The sequence below is a fragment of the Chiloscyllium plagiosum genome, unplaced genomic scaffold, assembly GCF_037043375.1.
Source record: "Chiloscyllium plagiosum isolate Xiang-an unplaced genomic scaffold, Cpla_swu_hap1 HiC_scaffold_38, whole genome shotgun sequence".
Lineage (NCBI taxonomy): Eukaryota > Metazoa > Chordata > Chondrichthyes > Orectolobiformes > Hemiscylliidae > Chiloscyllium > Chiloscyllium plagiosum.
The window spans coordinates 24117637-24134053 of NW_028270176.1; the positions used below are offsets into that span (position 1 = coordinate 24117637).

Sequence of the window (16417 nt, forward strand, 5' to 3'; positions counted from 1 at the left end):
TCTCGGCTGTCAATGTGACAGAGGTGTCTTGTCGGTTGGTTGGCAGTGCCCAATCCAAAACTCTTGAGGGTGCAGGAGAGAAGTGACAGCCCGAGATTTGTTAGACCTCAGCTAGAGGCCTTTGGAAGACAAAGAGAGAAAGGGGGAGATAGATGACTGGTGGTGGTTTAACCAGAGGATCTCTAAGCCTCAGGCAAGATCATCATGGTAACCTCACTGAACCTAAGCCATTGGCATTACTCTGCACCACACTACAGCCGTCCACGCTAAGCAGAAGAGCTTATGTTCAACATGTCGACTCTCCTGCTGCCCGGATGCTGCCTGACCGGCTGTGCTTTTCCAGCAGTGCACTTTTTGACTCTGATCTCCAGCATCTGCAAACCTCACTTTCGCCACAAGGGTAAAGATGCTTCTTTGAACAGTCGGTGAACTGAATACAGCACAGAACCAGGCCCTTCGACCCAACTCATCCCTGCCGACCGGGTTTCCCAACCTGAAGTAGAGGAACCTCAATTATTCGAATGACATGGGCGGGGGTAATCTGTTCGGATAATCGAACAGTTTAGCCAAGCATCAGAACCTTGCGATCTTGTCTGGATAATCAAAAACTCAAATATTCGAATTTTGGGTAACTGAGATTGCTCTGTCATCCCTTTTGCCAGCACTTGGCCCGTATCCCTCTGGACCCTTCCTATCCATGTACCAGTCCAAATGACTTTTCAGTGTTGTAACTGGACCAGCCTCCAACACTTCCTTGATCCATACAGGCATCACCCTCTGCGTGAAAAAGTTGCCCCTGAGGTCCCTTTCAAACCTTTCCCCTGTCACCCTAACCCTGTACCCTCCAGTTCTTGACTCCCCCACCCCAGGGAAAAAAGGAACCTATACTATTCACCCTATCCATGCCTATCATGATTTTATAAACCTCTGCAAGGTCACCCCTCAGCCTCGGACGCTCCAGGGAAAACAGCCCCAGCCATCCAGCCTCTCCTTATGAGTTAAACCCTTGATTCATATTAACATCCTTTTTTGTACCCTTTCCAGTCTAATAATGTCCTTCCTACAGCAGGGAGACCAGAATTGCGCACAGTATTCCAAATGTGACCTAACCAACGAACTGTGAAGCCGCAACATGACCATCCCAATTCCTATACTCAATGCTCTGACCAATCAAGGCAGGCATCCCAAACACCTCCTTCACTACCCTGTCTACCTGTGATTCCACATTCAAGAAACCATGCACCCGCATCCATATGTCTCCATTCAACGGCACGGTAGCTCAGTGGTTAGCACTGCTGCCTCAGAGTGCCAGGGACCTGGGTTCAATGCCAGTCTCAAGCGACTGTTTATGTGGAGTTTGCACATTCTCCCTGTGTCTGTGTGGGTTTCCTCCAGCTGCTCTGGTTTCCTCCCACAATCCAAAGATGTGCAGGTTAGGGTGGATTGGCCGTGCTAAATTGTCCCATAGTGTCCAGGGATGTGTAGGTTAATTGCATTAGTCAGGGATAAATGTAGAGTAATAGGATAGGGGAAGAGGGTCTCGGTGGGTTACTCTTTGGAGGGTCAGTGTGGATTTGTTGGGCTGAAGGGCCTGTTTCCACACTGCAGGGAATCTTAAAAAAAAACAACACTCCCCAGGGCCCTCCCATTAACTTTGGAAGTCCTATCCAGGGGCTTGCCTTCCCAAAATGCATTGCTTAAAGTTAAATGTCATTTGCCAGTCCTCGGCCCATTGGCCCAGTTGATCCGTCCACACTACAGCATTCCCATGGGAGACGGAGATTTGGGGAATGTACACTGGGTTCACCCCATTACCCACCAACGCCCTACCCCTGCCTTGCACACGCCCACAGAAACTAGGCACAGTCCTGCCCCTCTTGAGCCCCTGCCTGGTACCTGCTGGCAGATGCTGGCGTAACGCGCCAGAACCCAGGCGTTCTCCTCAATGGCCAGTGTCGACGGCGCCTTGTCGGTGATCCGCAGCACGCTCCGCCACTTGGCAAACACCGCGCCATCTTTCTTGTACTGGGCACAGCGCTCGGCGAGTCCGTCCAACCCTGCCCGGGGGGGAAGGGAGAGGGCACAGAGAGAGTCATCAATCGGGGTGACAATGCCACAGGAGGGCATGGGGCAAAGGGGGACAGTTGGAAAGGTGAGGCTCGAGAGTATGGGGTTGAGGGGGGAATGTGGGGAAGGAACATGAGGGATTCAGGGAGTTCAGGGGAGAGTGTGTGGAGTTGAGGGGGTTCGGGGGAGTGTGTGGAGTTGAGGGGGTTCGGGGTGTGTGTGGAGTTGAGGGGGTTCGGGGGAGTGCGTGGAGTTGAGGGGGTTCGGGGTGTGTGTGTGGAGTTGAGGGGGTTCGGGGGAGTGTGTGTGGAGTTGAGGGGGTTCAGGGGAGAGTATGGGGTTGAGGGGGTTTGGGGAGAGTGTAGGTTTCAGGGGGTTCGTGGGGAGTATGTGTGGGATTGAGGGGGTTCGTGGGGAGTATGTGTGGGATTGAGGGGGTTCGGAGGGGAGTGTGTGGGGTTGAGGGGGTTCAGGATGTGTGTGGAGTTGAGGGGGTTCGGGGGGGTGTGTGGAGTTGAGGGGGTTCGGGGGAGTGTGTGGGGTTGAGGGGGTGGGGGGGAGTGTGTGGGGTTGAGGGGGTGGGGGGGGGAGTGTGTGGGGTTGAGGGGGTTTGGGGGGGTGTAGAGTTGAGGGGGTTCAGGGGGGGGAGTGTGTGGGGTTGAGGGGGTTCGGGGGGGGAGTGTGTGGGGTTGAGGGGGTTCGGGGGGGGGGGGGTGTGTGGAGTTGAGGGGGTTCGGGGGGGGGGGGAGTGTGTGGGGTTGAGGGGGTTCGGGGGAGTGTGTGGAGTTGAGGGGGTTCGGGGGGGGAGTGTGTGGGGTTGAGGGGGTGGGGGGGAGTGTGTGGGGTTGAGGGGGTTCGGGAGAGTGTGTGGAGTTGAGGGGGTTCGGGGTGTGTGTGGAGTTGAGGGGGTTCGGGGGGAGTGTGTGGAGGTGAGGGGGTTCGGGGGAGTGTGTGGTGTTGAGGGGGTTCGGGGGGGGGAGTGTGTGGGGTTGAGGGGGTGGGGGGGGGGGGAGTGTGTGGGGTTGAGGGGGTTCGGGGGAGTGTGTGGAGTTGAGGGGGTTCGGGGGGGGGAGTGTGTGGGGTTGAGGGGGTGGGGGGGGAGTGTGTGGGGTTGAGGGGGTTTGGGGGGAGTGTGTGGAGTTGAGGGGGTTCGGGGGAGTGTGTGGAGTTGAGGGGGTTCGGGGGGGGGAGTGTGTGGGGTTGAGGGGGTGGGGGGGAGTGTGTGGGGTTGAGGGGGTGGGGGGGGGAGTGTGTGGGGTTGAGGGGGTTTGGGGGGGTGTAGAGTTGAGGGGGTTCAGGGGGGGAGTGTGTGGGGTTGAGGGGGTTCGGGGGGGGGGAGTGTGTGGGGTTGAGGGGGTTCGGGGGGGGGTGTGGGGTTGAGGGGGTGGGGGGGGAGTGTGTGGGGTTGAGGGGGTTTGGGGGGAGTGTGTGGAGTTGAGGGGGTTCGGGGGAGTGTGTGGAGTTGAGGGGGTTCGGGGGGGGGGGAGTGTGTGGGGTTGAGGGGGTGGGGGGGAGTGTGTGGGGTTGAGGGGGTTCGGGGGAGTGTGTGGAGTTGAGGGGGTTCGGGGGAAGTGTGTGGGGTTGAGGGGGTGGGGGGGGAGTGTGTGGGGTTGAGGGGGTTTGGGGGGAGTGTGTGGAGTTGAGGGGGTTCGGGGGGAGTGTGTGGAGATGAGGGGGATTGGGGGGAGTGTGTGGAGTTGAGGGGGTTCGGGGGGGAGTGTGTGGGGTTGAGGGGATGGGGGTAGTGTGTGGGGTTGAGGGGGTGGGGGGGGGAGTGTGTGGGGTTGAGGGCGTTCAGGGGGCTGTGTGGATTTGATGGGGTTCAGGGGGTGTCTGGGGTTGAGGGGGTTTGGAGGGAGTGTGTGGAAAGGGGTTTCGGGGCGGGGTGTGTGGAGATGAGGGGGTTCGGGGGAGTGTGTGGAGTTGAGGGGATTCGGGGGTGTGTCTGGGGTTGAGGGGGTTCAGGGGGAGTGTGTGGAAATGAGGGGGTTCAGGGGGAGTGTGTGGAAATGAGGGATTTCGGGGGGGGTAGTGTGTGGAGTTGAGGGGGTTTGGGGGAGTGTGTGGGAATGAGGGGGTTCGGGGGGAGTGTGTGGGGTTGAGGGGATTCGGGGGTGTGTCTAGTGTTGAGGGGGTTCAGGGGGAGTGTGTGGGGTTGAGGGGGTTTGGGGGAGTATGTGAGAATGAGGGGGTTCGGGGGTGTGTCTGGGGTTGAGAGGGTTTAGGGGGAGTGTGTGGGGTTGAGGAGGTTCGGGGAGTGTGTGGGGTTGAGGGGATTCGGGGGTGTATCTGTGGTTGAGGAGTTTCAGGGGGAGTGTGTGGAAATGAGGGGTTTCGGGGGGGGGAGTGTGTGGAGTTGAGGGGGTTCGGGGGAGTGTGTGGGAATGAGGGGATTCGGGGGGGAGTGTGAGAGGCTGAGGGGGTTTGGGGGGGGGAGTGTGTGGGGTTGCAGAGGTTCGGGACAAGTGTGTGGGGTTGAGGGGGTTCGGGGCGAGTGTGTGGGGTAGAGGGGCTTCAGGTGGAGTGTGTGGGGTTGAGGGGATGGGGGGGGAGTGTGTGGGGTTGAGGGCATTCGGGGGGGGGAGTGTGAGAGGCTGAGGGGGTTTGGGGGGAGAGTGTGTGGGGTTGCAGAGGTTCGGGGCGAGTGTGTGGGGTAGAGGGGGCTTCAGGTGGAGTGTGTGGGGTTGAGTGGGTGGGGGGGAGTGTGTGGGGTTGAGGGGGTTCGGGGGAGTGTGTGGAGTTGAGGGGATTCGGGGGGGGAGTGTGTGGGGTTGAGGGGGTGGGGGGGGAGTGTGTGGGGTTGAGGGGGTTCAGGGGAGTGTGTGGGGTTGAGGGGGTTCGGGGGGAGTGTGTGGAGATGAGGGGGTTCGGGGGGAGTGTGTGGAGTTGAGGGGGTTCGGGGGGGAGTGTGTGGGGTTGAGGGGGTTCAGGGGGAGTGTGTGGAGTTGAGGGGGTTCGGGGTGGAGTGTGTCGGGTTGAGTGGGTGGGGGTAGTGTGTGGGGTTGAGGGCGTTCAGGGGGCTGTGTGGAGTTGAGGGGGTTCAGGGGGTGTCTGGGGTTGAGGGGGTTTGGAGGGAGTGTGTGGAAGGGGTTTCGGGGCGGAGTGTGTGGAGTTGAGGGGGTTCGGGGGAGTGTGTGGAAATGAGGGGATTCGAGGGGGTGTCTGGGGTTGAGGGGGTTCGGGGGGGAGTGTGTGGTGTTGAGGGGATTCGGGGGTGTGTCTGTGGTTGAGGAGGTTCAGGGGGAGTGTGTGGAAATGAGGGGTTTCGGGGGGGAGTGTGTGGAGTTGAGGGGGTTCGGGGGAGTGTGTGGGAATGAGGGGGTTCGGGGGGAGTGTGTGGGGTTGAGGGGCTTCGGGGGTGTGTGGGGTTGAGGGGGTTCGGGGGAGTGTGTGGCAATGAGGGGGTTCGGGGGGGTGTCTGGGGTTGAGGTGGCTCAGGGGGAGTGTGTGGGGTGGAGGGGCTTCGGGGGTGTGTGGGGTTGAGGGGGTTCGGGGGAGTGTGTGGGGTTGAGGGGATTCAGGGGTGTGTCTAGTGTTGAGGGGGTTCAGGGAGTGTGTGTGGGGTTGAGGGGGTTCGGGGGAGTGTGTGGGAATGAGGGGGTTCGGGGGGAGTGTGTGGGGTTCAGGGGATTCGGGGGGGTGTCTAGTGTTGAAGGGGTTCGGGGGAGTGTGTGGGGTTGAGGGGGTTCGGGGGTGTGTGGGGTTGAGGCGGTTCGGGTGGTATGTGTGGGGTTGAGGGGTTTTGGGGGGAGTTTCTGGAGTTGGAGGGGGTCGGGAGGAGTGTGTGGGGTTGAGGGGGTTCGGGGGAGTGTGTGGAGTTGTGGGGGTTCGGGGGGGGGTAGTGTGTGGGGTTGAGGGGGTGGGGGGGGAGTGTGTGGGGTTGAGGGGGTTCGGGGTGTGTGTGGAGTTGAGGGGGTTCGGGGGGAGTGTGTGGAGATGAGGGGGTTTGGGGGGAGTGTGTGGAGTTGAGGGGGTTCGGGGGGGAGTGTGTGGAGTTGAGGGGGTTTGGGGGGGAGTGTGTGGGGTTGAGGGGATGGGGGTAGTGTGTGGGGTTGAGGGGGTGGGGGGGAGTGTGTGGGGTTGAGGGCGTTCAGGGGGCTGTGTGGATTTGAGGGGGTTCAGGGGGTGTCTGGGGTTGAGGGGGTTTGGAGGGAGTGTGTGGAAAGGGATTTCGGGGCGGAGTGTGTGGAGATGAGGGGGTCCGGGGGAGTGTGTGGAGTTGAGGGGATTCGGGGGTGTGTCTGGGGTTGAGGGGGTTCGGGGGGGGAGTGTGTGGAAATGAGGGGGTTCAGGGGGAGTGTGTGGGGTTGAGGGGGTTCGGGGGAGTGTGTGGGAATGAGGGGATTCGGGGGGGGAGTGTGAGAGGCTGAGGGGGTTTGGGGGGGAGTGTGTGGGGTTGCAGAGGTTCGGGACAAGTGTGTGGGGTTGAGGGGGTTTGGGGCGAGTGTGTGGGGTAGAAGGGGCTTCAGGTGGAGTGTGTGGGGTTGAGGGGATGGGGGGGGAGTGTGTGGGGCTGAGGGGATTCGGGGGGGGGAGTGTGAGAGGCTGAGGGGGTTTGGGGGGAGAGTGTGTGGGGTTGCAGAGGTTCGGGACAAGTGTGTGGGGTTGAGGGGGTTCGAGGTGAGTGTGTGGGGTAGAGGGGGCTTCAGGTGGAGTGTGTGGGGTTGAGGGGGTGGGGGGGAGTGTGTGGGGTTGAGGGGGTTCGGGGGAGTGTGTGGAGTTGAGGGGATTCGGGGGGGGAGTGTGTGGGGTTGAGGGGGTGGGGGGGAGTGTGTGGGGTTGAGGGGGTTCAGGGGAGTGTGTGGAGTTGAGGGAGTTCGGGGTGTGTGTGGAGTTGAGGGGATTCGGGGGGGGGAGTGTGTGGGGTTGAGGGGGTTCGGGGTGTGTGTGGAGTTGAGGGGGTTCGGGGGGAGTGTGTGGAGTTGAGGGGGTTCGGGGGGGAGTGTGTGGGGTTGAGGGGGTGGGGGGGAGTGTGTGGTGTTGAGGGGGTTCAGGGGAGTGTGTGGAGTTGAGGGGGTTCGGGGTGTGTGTGTGGAGTTGAGGGGGTTCGGGGGAGTGTGTGGAGTTAAGGGGATTCGGGGGGGTGTCTGGGGTTGAGGGGGTTCAGGGGGAGTGTGTGGAAATGAGGGGGTTCAAGGGGAGTATGTGGAAATGAGGCGGTTCAGGGGTGTGTCTGGGGTTGAGGGGGTTTAGGGGGAGTGTCTGGGGTTGAGGGGGTTTAGGGGGAGTGTGTGGGAATGAGGGGGTTCGGGGGGGAGTGTGTGGGGTTGAGGGGATTCGGGGGTGTGTCTGTGGTTGAGGTGGTTCAGGGGGAGTGTGTGGAAATGAGGGGTTTCGGGGGGGGAGTGTGTGGAGTTGAGGGGGTTCGGGGGAGTGTGTGGGAATGAGGGGGTTCGGGGGGAGTGTGTGGGGTTGAGGGGCTTCGGGGGTGTGTGGGGTTGAGGGGGTTCGGGGGAGTGTGTGGCAATGAGGGGGTTCGGGGGGGTGTCTGGGGTTGAGTTGGTTCAGGGGGAGTGTGTGGGGTGGAGGGGTTTCGGGGGTGTGTGGGGTTGAGGGGGTTCGGGGGAGTGTGTGGGGTTGAGGGGATTCAGGGGTGTGTCTAGTGTTGAGGGGGTTCAGGGAGAGTGTGTGGGGTTGAGGGGGTTCGGGGGAGTGTGTGGGAATGAGGGGGTTCGGGGGGAGTGTGTGGGGTTGAGGGGATTCGGGGGTGTGTCTAGTGTTGAAGGGGTTCGGGGGAGTGTGTGGGGTTGAGGGGGTTCGGGGGTGTGTGGGGTTGAGGCGGTTCGGGTGGTATGTGTGGGGTTGAGGGGTTTTGGGGGGAGTTTCTGGAGTTGGAGGGGGTCGGGAGGAGTGTGTGGGGTTGAGGGGGTTCGGGGGGGAGTGTAAGAGGCTGAGGGGGTTCGGTGGAAGTGTGTGGAGTTGAGGGGATTCGGGGGAGTGTGTGGGGTTGAGGGGATTCGGAGGGGGGACTGTGAGAGGCTGAGGGGGTTTGGGGGGGGAGTGTGTGGGGTTACAGAGGTTCGGGACAAGTGTGTGGGGTTGAGGGGATTCGGGGCGAGTGTGTGGGGTAGAGGGGGTTCGGGGGGGGGAGTGTGTGGAGTTGAGGGGATTCGGGGGGGGGAGTGTGAGAGGCTGAAGGGGTTTGGGGGGGAGTGTGTGGGGTTGCAGAGGTTCGGGACAAGTGTGTGGGGTTGAGGGGGTTCGGGGCGAGTGTGTGGGGTAGAGGGGGCTTCAGGTGGAGTGTGTGGGGTTGAGGGGGTTCGGGTAGAGTGTGTGGGGTTGAGGGCTTTCAGGGGGAGTGGGTGGGATTGAGGGGGTTTGGGGGAGTGTGAGGGGTTGAGGAGGTTCGAGGGAGTGTGTGGGAATGAGCGGGTTCGGGGGGAGTGTGTGGGGTTGAGGGGATTCAGGGGTGTGTCTGGGGTTGAGGGGGTTCAGGGGGAGTGTGTGGAAATGAGGGGTTTCGGGGGGGAGTGTGTGGAGTTGAGGGGGTTCGGGGGAGTGTGTGGGAATGAGGGGGTTTGGGGGGAGTGTGTGGGGTTGAGGGGATTCGGGGGTGTGTCTAGTGTTGAGGGGGTTCAGGGGGAGTGTGTGGGGTTGAGGGGGTTCGGGGGTGTTTGGGGTTGAGGGGGTTCGGGGGAGTGTGTGAGAATGAGTGGGTTCGGGGGTGTGTCTGGGGTTTATGGGGTTCAGGGGGAGTGTGTGGGGTTGAGGGGGTTCGGGGGGGTGTGGGGTTGAAGGGGTTCGGGGGGAGTGTGTGAGGCTGAGGGGTTTCAAAGGGGAGTGTGAGAGGCTGAGGGGATTCAGGGGTGTGTGTGGGGTTGAGGGGTTTTGGGGGAGTTTCTGGAGTTGGAGGGGTTCGGGCGGAGTGTGTGGGGTTGAGGCGGTTCGGGGGGGGAGTGTGAGAGGCTGAGGGGGTTCGGGGGAGGGTAGTGTGAGAGGCTGAGGGGGTTCGGTGGAGTGTGTGGAGTTGAGGGAATTCGGGGGGAGTGTGTGGGGTTGAGGGTATTCGGAGGGGAGCGTGAGAGGCTGAGGGGATTTGGGGGGGAGTGTGTGGGGTTGCAGAGGTTCGGGACAAGTGTGTGGGGTTGAGGGGGCTTCAGGTGGAGTGTGTGGGGTTGAGGGGGTTCGGGTGGAGTGTGTTGGGTTGAGGGGTTTCAGGGGGAGTATGTGGGGTTGAGGGAGTTCAGGGGAGTGTGTGGGGTTGAGGGAGTTCAGGGGTGTGTGTGGGGTTGAGGGAGTTCAGGGGTGTGTGTGGGGTTGAGGGGGTTTGGAGCAGTGTGTGTGGTTGAGCGGGTTCGGGGGGAGTGTGTGTGGTTGAGCGGGTTCGGGGGGAGTGTGGGGTTGAGGGGTTTCGGGGGAGTGTGTGGGGTTGAGGGGGTTTCAGGGGGAGTGTGTGGGGTTGAGGGGGTTTGGTGGAGTGTGTGTGGGGTTGAGGGAGTTCAGGGGAGTGTGTGGGGTTGAGCGGGTTTGGGGGGGGGAGTGTGTGGGATTGAGCGGGTTCGGGGGTGCTGTGTTGGGTTGAGGGGGAGTGTGTGGGTTTGAGCGGGTTCGGGGGGAGTGTGTGGGGTTGAGGGGGTTTGGGGGAGTGTGTGGGGTTGAGTGGGTTCGGGGGAGTGTGTGGGGTTGAGTGGGTTTGGGGGGAGTGTGTGGGGTTGAGGGGGTTCGGGTGGGGCTATGTGGGGTTGAGCGTGAGTGTGTGGGGTTAAGAGGGTTGAGGGGGAGTGTGTGGGGTTGAGTGGGTTCGGGGGGAGTGTGTATGAATGAGGGGGTTCGGGGGGAGTGTGTGGTGTTGAGGTGGTTCGGGGGAGTGTGTGGGGTGGAGGGGTTTCGGGGGTGTGTGGGGTTGAGGGGGTTCGGGGGAGTGTGTGGGGTTGAGGGGAGTCAGGGGTGTGTCTAGTGTTGAGGGGGTTCAGGGAGAGTGTGTGGGGTTGAGGGGGTTCGGGGGAGTGTGTGGGAATGAGGGGGTTCGGGGGGAGTGTGTGGGGTTGAGGGGATTCGGGGGTGTGTCTAGTGTTGAAGGGGTTCGGGGGAGTGTGTGGGGTTGAGTGGGTTTGGGGGGAGTGTGTGGGGTTGAGGGGGTTCGGGTGGGGCTATGTGGGGTTGAGCGTGAGTGTGTGGGGTTAAGAGGGTTGAGGGGGAGTGTGTGGGGTTGAGTGGGTTCGGGGGGAGTGTGCGGTGTTGAGTGAGTTCGGGGGGGGCTATGTGGGGTTGAGCGTGAGTGTGTGGGGTTGAGAGGGTTGAGGGGGAGTGTGTGGGGTTGAGGGATTTTGGGGGAAGTGTGCACGGTTGAGCGGGTTGGGGGGGGCTGTGTGGGTTTGAGTGGGAGTGTGTGGGGTTGAGAGGGTTGAGGGAGAGTGTGTGGGGTTGAGAGGGTTGAGGGGGAGTGTGTGGGGTTGAGTGGGTTCGGGGGGAGTGTGCGGTGTTGAGTGAGTTCGGGGGGGGGGCTATGTGGGGTTGAGCGTGAGTGTGTGGGGTTGAGAGGGTTGAGGGGGAGTGTGTGGGGTTGAGGGATTTTGGGGGAAGTGTGCGGGGTTGAGCGGGTTCGGGGGGGCTGTGTGGGGTTGAGTGGGAGTGTGTGGGGTTGAGAGGGTTGAGGGGGAGTGTGTCGGGTTGAGGGGGTTCCGGGGGGGGCTGTGTGGGGTTGAGGGGGCTTGGGGGGAGTGTGTGGGGTTGAGTGGATTTGGGGGGATTATGTGGGGTTGAGGGGGAGTGTGTGGGATTGAGAGGGTTGAGGGGGAGTCTGTTAGGTTGAGGGGGTTCCGGGGGAGTGTGTGGGGTTGAGGGGGCTTGGGGGGAGTGTGTGGGGTTGAGTGGGTTCGGGGGGACTATGTGGGGTTGAGGGGGAGTGTGTGGGATTGAGAGGGTTGAGGGAGAGTGTGTGGGGTTGAGGGGGTTTGGGGGAAGTGTGTGAGGTTGAGGGGGGCAGGAGTGTGTCAGGTTGAGGGGGTTCCGGGGGAGTGTGTGGGGTTGAGGGGGGGGGGGGAGGGGGAGGGAAGTGTGTGACATTGAGGGGGTTTGGGGGGTGGGAGTGTATCGGGTTGAGGGGGTTCCGGGGGAGTGTGTGGGGTTGGGGGGGGGGGGGGAGTGTGTGACATTGAGGGGGTTTGGGGGGTGGGAGTGTGTCAGGTTGAGGGGGTTCCGGGGGAGTGTGTGGGGTTGAGGGTGTTCGGGGGGAGTGTGTAGGGTTGAGGGGGTTCAGGCGAGTGTGTAGCGTTGAGGGGGTACAGGCGAGTGTGCAGGGCTGACGAGGTTCAGGGGAGTGTGTGCATTTGAGGGTCCAGAGAGAGTATGGGGAGTTGAGGGGGCTTGGGGGAGTTTGTGGGGATGAGGGGGTTCGGGGTCAGTGTGGGGTCGATGGGATTCGGGGTCAGTGTGGGGTCGATGGGGTTCGGGGTCAGTGTGGGGTCGATAGCGATCAGAGGGCAGTGTGGGATCGATAGTAATCAGAGGGCAGTGTGGGGTCGATGGGGTTCGGGGTCAGTGTGGAGTCGATAGTGATCAGAGGGCAGTGTGGGGTCGATGGGGTTCGGGGTCAGTGTGGAGTCGATGGGGTTCGGAGTCAGTGTGGGGTCGATGGGGTTCAGGGGCAATGTGGGGTCAATGGGGTTCAGGGGCAATGTGGGGTCTATGGGTTCAAGGGCAATGTGGGGTCGATGGGGTTTGGTGTCAGTGTGGGTCAATGTGGTTCGAGGTCAGTGTGGGGTCGGTGGGGTTCAGGGGCAGCATGGGATCGATGGGGTTCGGGGTCAGTGTGGGGTTGATGGGGTTCAGGGGACAGTGTGGGATCGATGGGGTTCGGGGTCAGTGTGGGGTCGATGGGGTTCGGGGACAGTATGGAGTCGATGGGGTTCAGGGGGCAGTGTGGGATCGATGGGGTTCGGGGTCAGTGTGGGGTTGATGGGATTCAGGGGGCAGTGTGGGATCGATGGGGTTCGGGGTCAGTGTGGGGTCGAAGGGGTTTGGGGTCAGTGTGGGGTTGATGGGGTTCAGGGGGCAGTGTGGGGTCGATGGGGTTCGGGGTCAGTGTGGGGTTGATGGGGTTCAGGGGGCAGTGTGGGGTCGATAGGGTTCGGGGACAGTGTGGAGTCGATGGGGTTCGGGTTCAGTGTGGGGTCGATGGGGTTTGAGGTCAGTGTGGGATCAATGGGATTCAGGGGGCAGTGTGGGGTCGATGGGGTTCGAGGTCAGTGTGGGGTCGATGGGATTCGGGGGGCAGTGTGGGATCGATGGGGTTCAGGGGGCAGTGTGGGATCGATGGGGTTCAGGGTCAGTGTGAGGTCGATTGGGGTTCAGGGCCAGTGTGGGGTCGATGGGATTCAGGGTCATTGTGGGGTTGATGGGGTTCAGGGGGCAGTGAGGGATCGATGGGGTTCAGGGGGCAGTGAGGGATCGATGGGGTTCGGGGTCAATGGGGTTCGGGGTCAGTGCGAGTCGATGGTTTTCGGGGTCAATGTGATTCAGGGGGCAGTGTGCGGTCGATGAGGTTCGGGGTCAGTGTGGGGTCGATGGGTTTCGGGGTCAGCATGGGGTCGATGGGATTCGGGGTCATTGTGGGGTTGATGGGGTTCAGAAGGCAGTGTGGGATCGATGGGGTTCAGGGTCAGTGTGGAGTCGATGGGGTTCGGGAACAATGTGGGGTCGATGGGGTTCGGGGTCAGTGTGGAGTCAATGGGATTCAAGGGCAGCGTGAGGTCAATGGGGTTCAGGGGCAGCGTGAGGTCAATGAGGTTCAGGGGCAGCGTGAGGTCAATGGGGTACAGGGGCAGCGTGGAGTGGATGGGATTCAGGGTCAGTGTGGAGTCGATGGGGTTCGGGGTCAGTGTGGAGTCGATGGGGTTCGGGGGGCAGTGTGGGATCGATGGGGTTCAGGGTCAGTGTGGGGTCGATTGGGGTTCAGGGCCAGTGTGGGGTCGATGGGATTCAGGGTCATTGTGGGGTCGATGGGGTTCAGGGGGCAGTGAGGGATCGATGGGGTTCAGGGGGCAGTGAGGGATCGATGGGGTTCGGGGTCAATGGGGTTCGGGGTCAGTGCGAGTCGATGGTTTTCGGGGTTGATGGGGTTCGGGGTCGATGGGATTCAGGGGGGAGTGTGCGGTCGATGAGGTTCGGGGTCAGTGTGGGGTCGATGGGATTCGGGGTCATTGTGGGGTTGATGGGGTTCAGAAGGCAGTGTGGGATCGATGGGGTTCAGGGTCAGTGTGGAGTCGATGGGGTTCGGGAACAATATGGGGTCGATGGGTTCGGGGTCAGTGTGGAGTCGATGGGGTTCAAGGGCAGTGTGAGGTCAATGGGGTTCAGGGGCAGCGTGAGGTCAATGAGGTTCAGGGGCAGCGTGAGGTCAATGGGGTACAGGGGCAGCGTGGAGTGGATGGGATTCAGGGTCAGTGTGGAGTCGATGGGGTTCGGGGTCAGTGTGGAGTCGATGGGGTTCGGGGCAGTGTGGGGTCGATGGAGTTCGGGGTCAGTGTGGGGTCGATGGGGTTCAGGGGGCAGCGTGAGGTCGATGGTGTTCAGGGGGCAGTGTGGGGTCGATGGGGCTCAGGGTCAGTGTGGGGTCAATGGGGTTCGGGAACAATGTGGGGTCGATGGGGTTCAGGGTCAGTGTGGAGTCGATGGGGTTCAAGGGCAGCGTGAGGTCAATGGGGTTCGGGGTCAGTGTGGAGTCGATGGGGTTCAAGGGCAGCGTGAGGTCAATGGGGTTCAGGGGCAGCGTGAGGTCAATGGGGTTCAGGGGCAGCATGGGGTCGATGGGGTTCAGGGGCAGCGTGGGGTCGATGGGATTCAGGGTCAGTGTGGTGTCGATGGGTTTCGGGGACAGTGTGAGATCGATGGGGTTCGGGGTCAGTGTGGAGTCAATGGGGTTCAGGGGCAGTGTGGGGTCGATGGGGTTCAGGGGCAGTGTGGGGTCGATGGGGTTCAGGGGCAGTGTGGGGTTCGATGGGGTTTGGGGTCAGTGTCGGGTCAATGGGGTTCAGGGGCAGTGTGGAGTCGATGGAGTTCAGGGGTCAGCGTGAGGTCTATGGGGTTCAGGGGGCAGTGTGGGGTCAATGGGGTTCGGGATCAGTGTGGGGTCGATGGGGTTCGAGGTCAGTATGGGGTCGATGGGGTTCGAGGTCAGTATGGGGTCGATGGGGTTCTGGGTCAGTATGGGGTCGATGGGGTTCAGGGGCAGCGTGAGGTCGATGGGGTTCAGGGGCAGCGTGAGGTCAATGGGGTTCAGGGGCAGCGTGGGGTCGATGGGGTTCGGGGACAATGAGAGGTCGATGGGGTTCGGGGACAGTGAGAGGTCGATGGGGTTCGGGGACAGTGTGGAGTCGATGGGGTTCAGGGGCAGTGTGGGGTCGATAGGTTTCAGGGGGCAGCATGTGGTCGATGGGGTTCAGGGGACAGTGTGGGGTCAATGGGGTTCGAGGTCAGTGTGGGGTCAATGGGGTTCGAGGTCAGTATGGAGTCGATGGGGTTCTGGGTCAGTGTGGCTCGATGGGGTTCTGGGTCAGTGTGGGTCGATGGGGTTCGGGGTCAGTGTGGGATCGATTGGGTTCACGGTCAGTGTGGGGCCAATAGTGATCAGAGGGCAGTGTGGGGTCGATAGGGGTCAGTGTGGGATCGATGGGGTTCGTGGTCTGTGTGGGGCTGATAGTGATCAGAGGGCAGTATAGGGTCGATGGGGTTCGGGGTCAGTGTGAGGTCAATGGGTTTCAAGGTCAGTGTGGGGTCAATAGTGATCAGAGGGCAGTGTGGGGTCGATGGGGTTCGGGGTCAGTGTGGGGTCGATAGTGATCAGAGGGCAGTGTGGGGTCGATGCGGTTCAGTGGCAGTGTGGGGTTGATGGGGTTCAGGGTCAGTGTGGAGTCGATAGTGATCAGAGGGCAGTGTGGGGTCGATGGGGTTCGGGGTCAGTGTGGTTTCAATGGGGATCAGTGGGCAGTATGTGATCGATGGGATTCGGGGTCAGTGTGGTGTCGATGGGGTTCAGGGGCAGTGTGGGGTCAATGGGGTTCAGGGGCAGTGTGGGGTCAATGGGGTTCAGGGGCAGTGTGGGGTCAATGGGGTTCGGGGCAGTGTGGGGTCGATGGGGTTCGTTACCAGTGTGAGGTCATTGGGGTTTGGGGTCAGTGTGGGGTCGATGGGGTTTGGGGTCAGTGTGGGGTCGATGGGATTCGGGGTCAGTGTGGGGTCGATAGTGATCAGAGAGCAGTGTGGGGTCGATGAGGTTCAGGGTCAGTGTGGTTTCAATGTGGTTCAGGGGGCAGTATGTGATCAATGGGGTTCAGGGTCACTGTGGGTTCGATGGGGTTCGGGGTCAGTGTGGTGTCGATGGGATTCAGGGGCAATGTGGGGTCAATGGGGTTCAGGGGCAATGTGGGGTCAATGGGGTTCAGGGGCAGTGTGGGGTCGATGGGTTTTTGGGACCAGTGTGAGATCGATGGGGTTCGGGGTCAGTGTGGGGGCGATGGGATTCAGAGGGCAGTGGGGTTGATGGGATTCAGGGGGCAGTGTGGGGTCGATGGGGTTCTGGGCCATTGTGGGTCGATGGGGTTCGGGGTCAGTGTGGGGTCAATGGGCAGTGTGAGGTCGATGGGGTTCAGGGGCAGCGTGAGGTCAATGGGGTTCAGGGGCAGCGTGGGGTCGATGGGGTTCGGGGTCAGTATGGTTTCAATGGGGATCAGTGGGCAGTATGTGATCGATGGGATTCGGAGTCAGTGTGGGGTCGATGGGGTTCAGGGGCAGTGTGGGGTCGATGAGGTTCGGGGTCAGTGTCGGGTTCGATAGGGCTTGGGGTCAGTGTCGGGTTCGATGGGGTTCAGGGGCAGTGTGGGGTTGATGGGGTTCGTTACCGGTTTGGGGTCAGTGTGGGGTCGATGGGGTTTGGGGTCAGTGTGGGGTCGATGGTGTTCGGGGTCAGTGTGAGGTCGATGGGTTTCAGGGTCAGTGTGGGGTCAATAGTGATCAGAGGGCAGTGTGGGGTCGATGGGGTTCAGGGTCAGTGTGGGGACGATGGGGTTCAGGGTCAGTGTGGAGTCAATAGTGATCAGAGGGCAGTGTGGGGTCGATGGAGTTCAGGATCAGTGTGGAGTCGATGGGTTTCGGAGTCAGTGTGGGGTCAATAGTGATCAGAGGGCAGTGTGGGCTCGTTGGGGTTCAGGATCAGTGTGGAGTCGATGGGTTTCGGAGTCAGTGTGGGGTCAATAGTGATCAGAGGGCAGTGTGGGGTCGATGGGGTTCGGGGTCAGTATGGTTTCAATGGGGATCAGTGGGCAGTATGTGATCGATGGGATTCGGAGTCAGTGTGGGGTCGATGGGGTTCAGGGGCAGTGTGGGGTCGATGGGGCTCAGGGGCAGTGTGGGG

General features: G+C 61.5%; 1 protein-coding gene across 1 annotated transcript in view; it reads right to left on the minus strand.

Annotated features, from left to right (window-relative positions):
• Positions 1-16417, minus strand: part of LOC122544189 (fructose-bisphosphate aldolase B-like) — a 54650-nt gene that overhangs the window by 10115 nt on the left and 28118 nt on the right. Inside the window, exon 5 of the mRNA XM_087981054.1 lies at positions 1897-2057. Coding sequence (XP_087837180.1) covers positions 1897-2057 — 161 coding nt within the window. The remainder of the gene's footprint in view (positions 1-1896; positions 2058-16417) is intronic.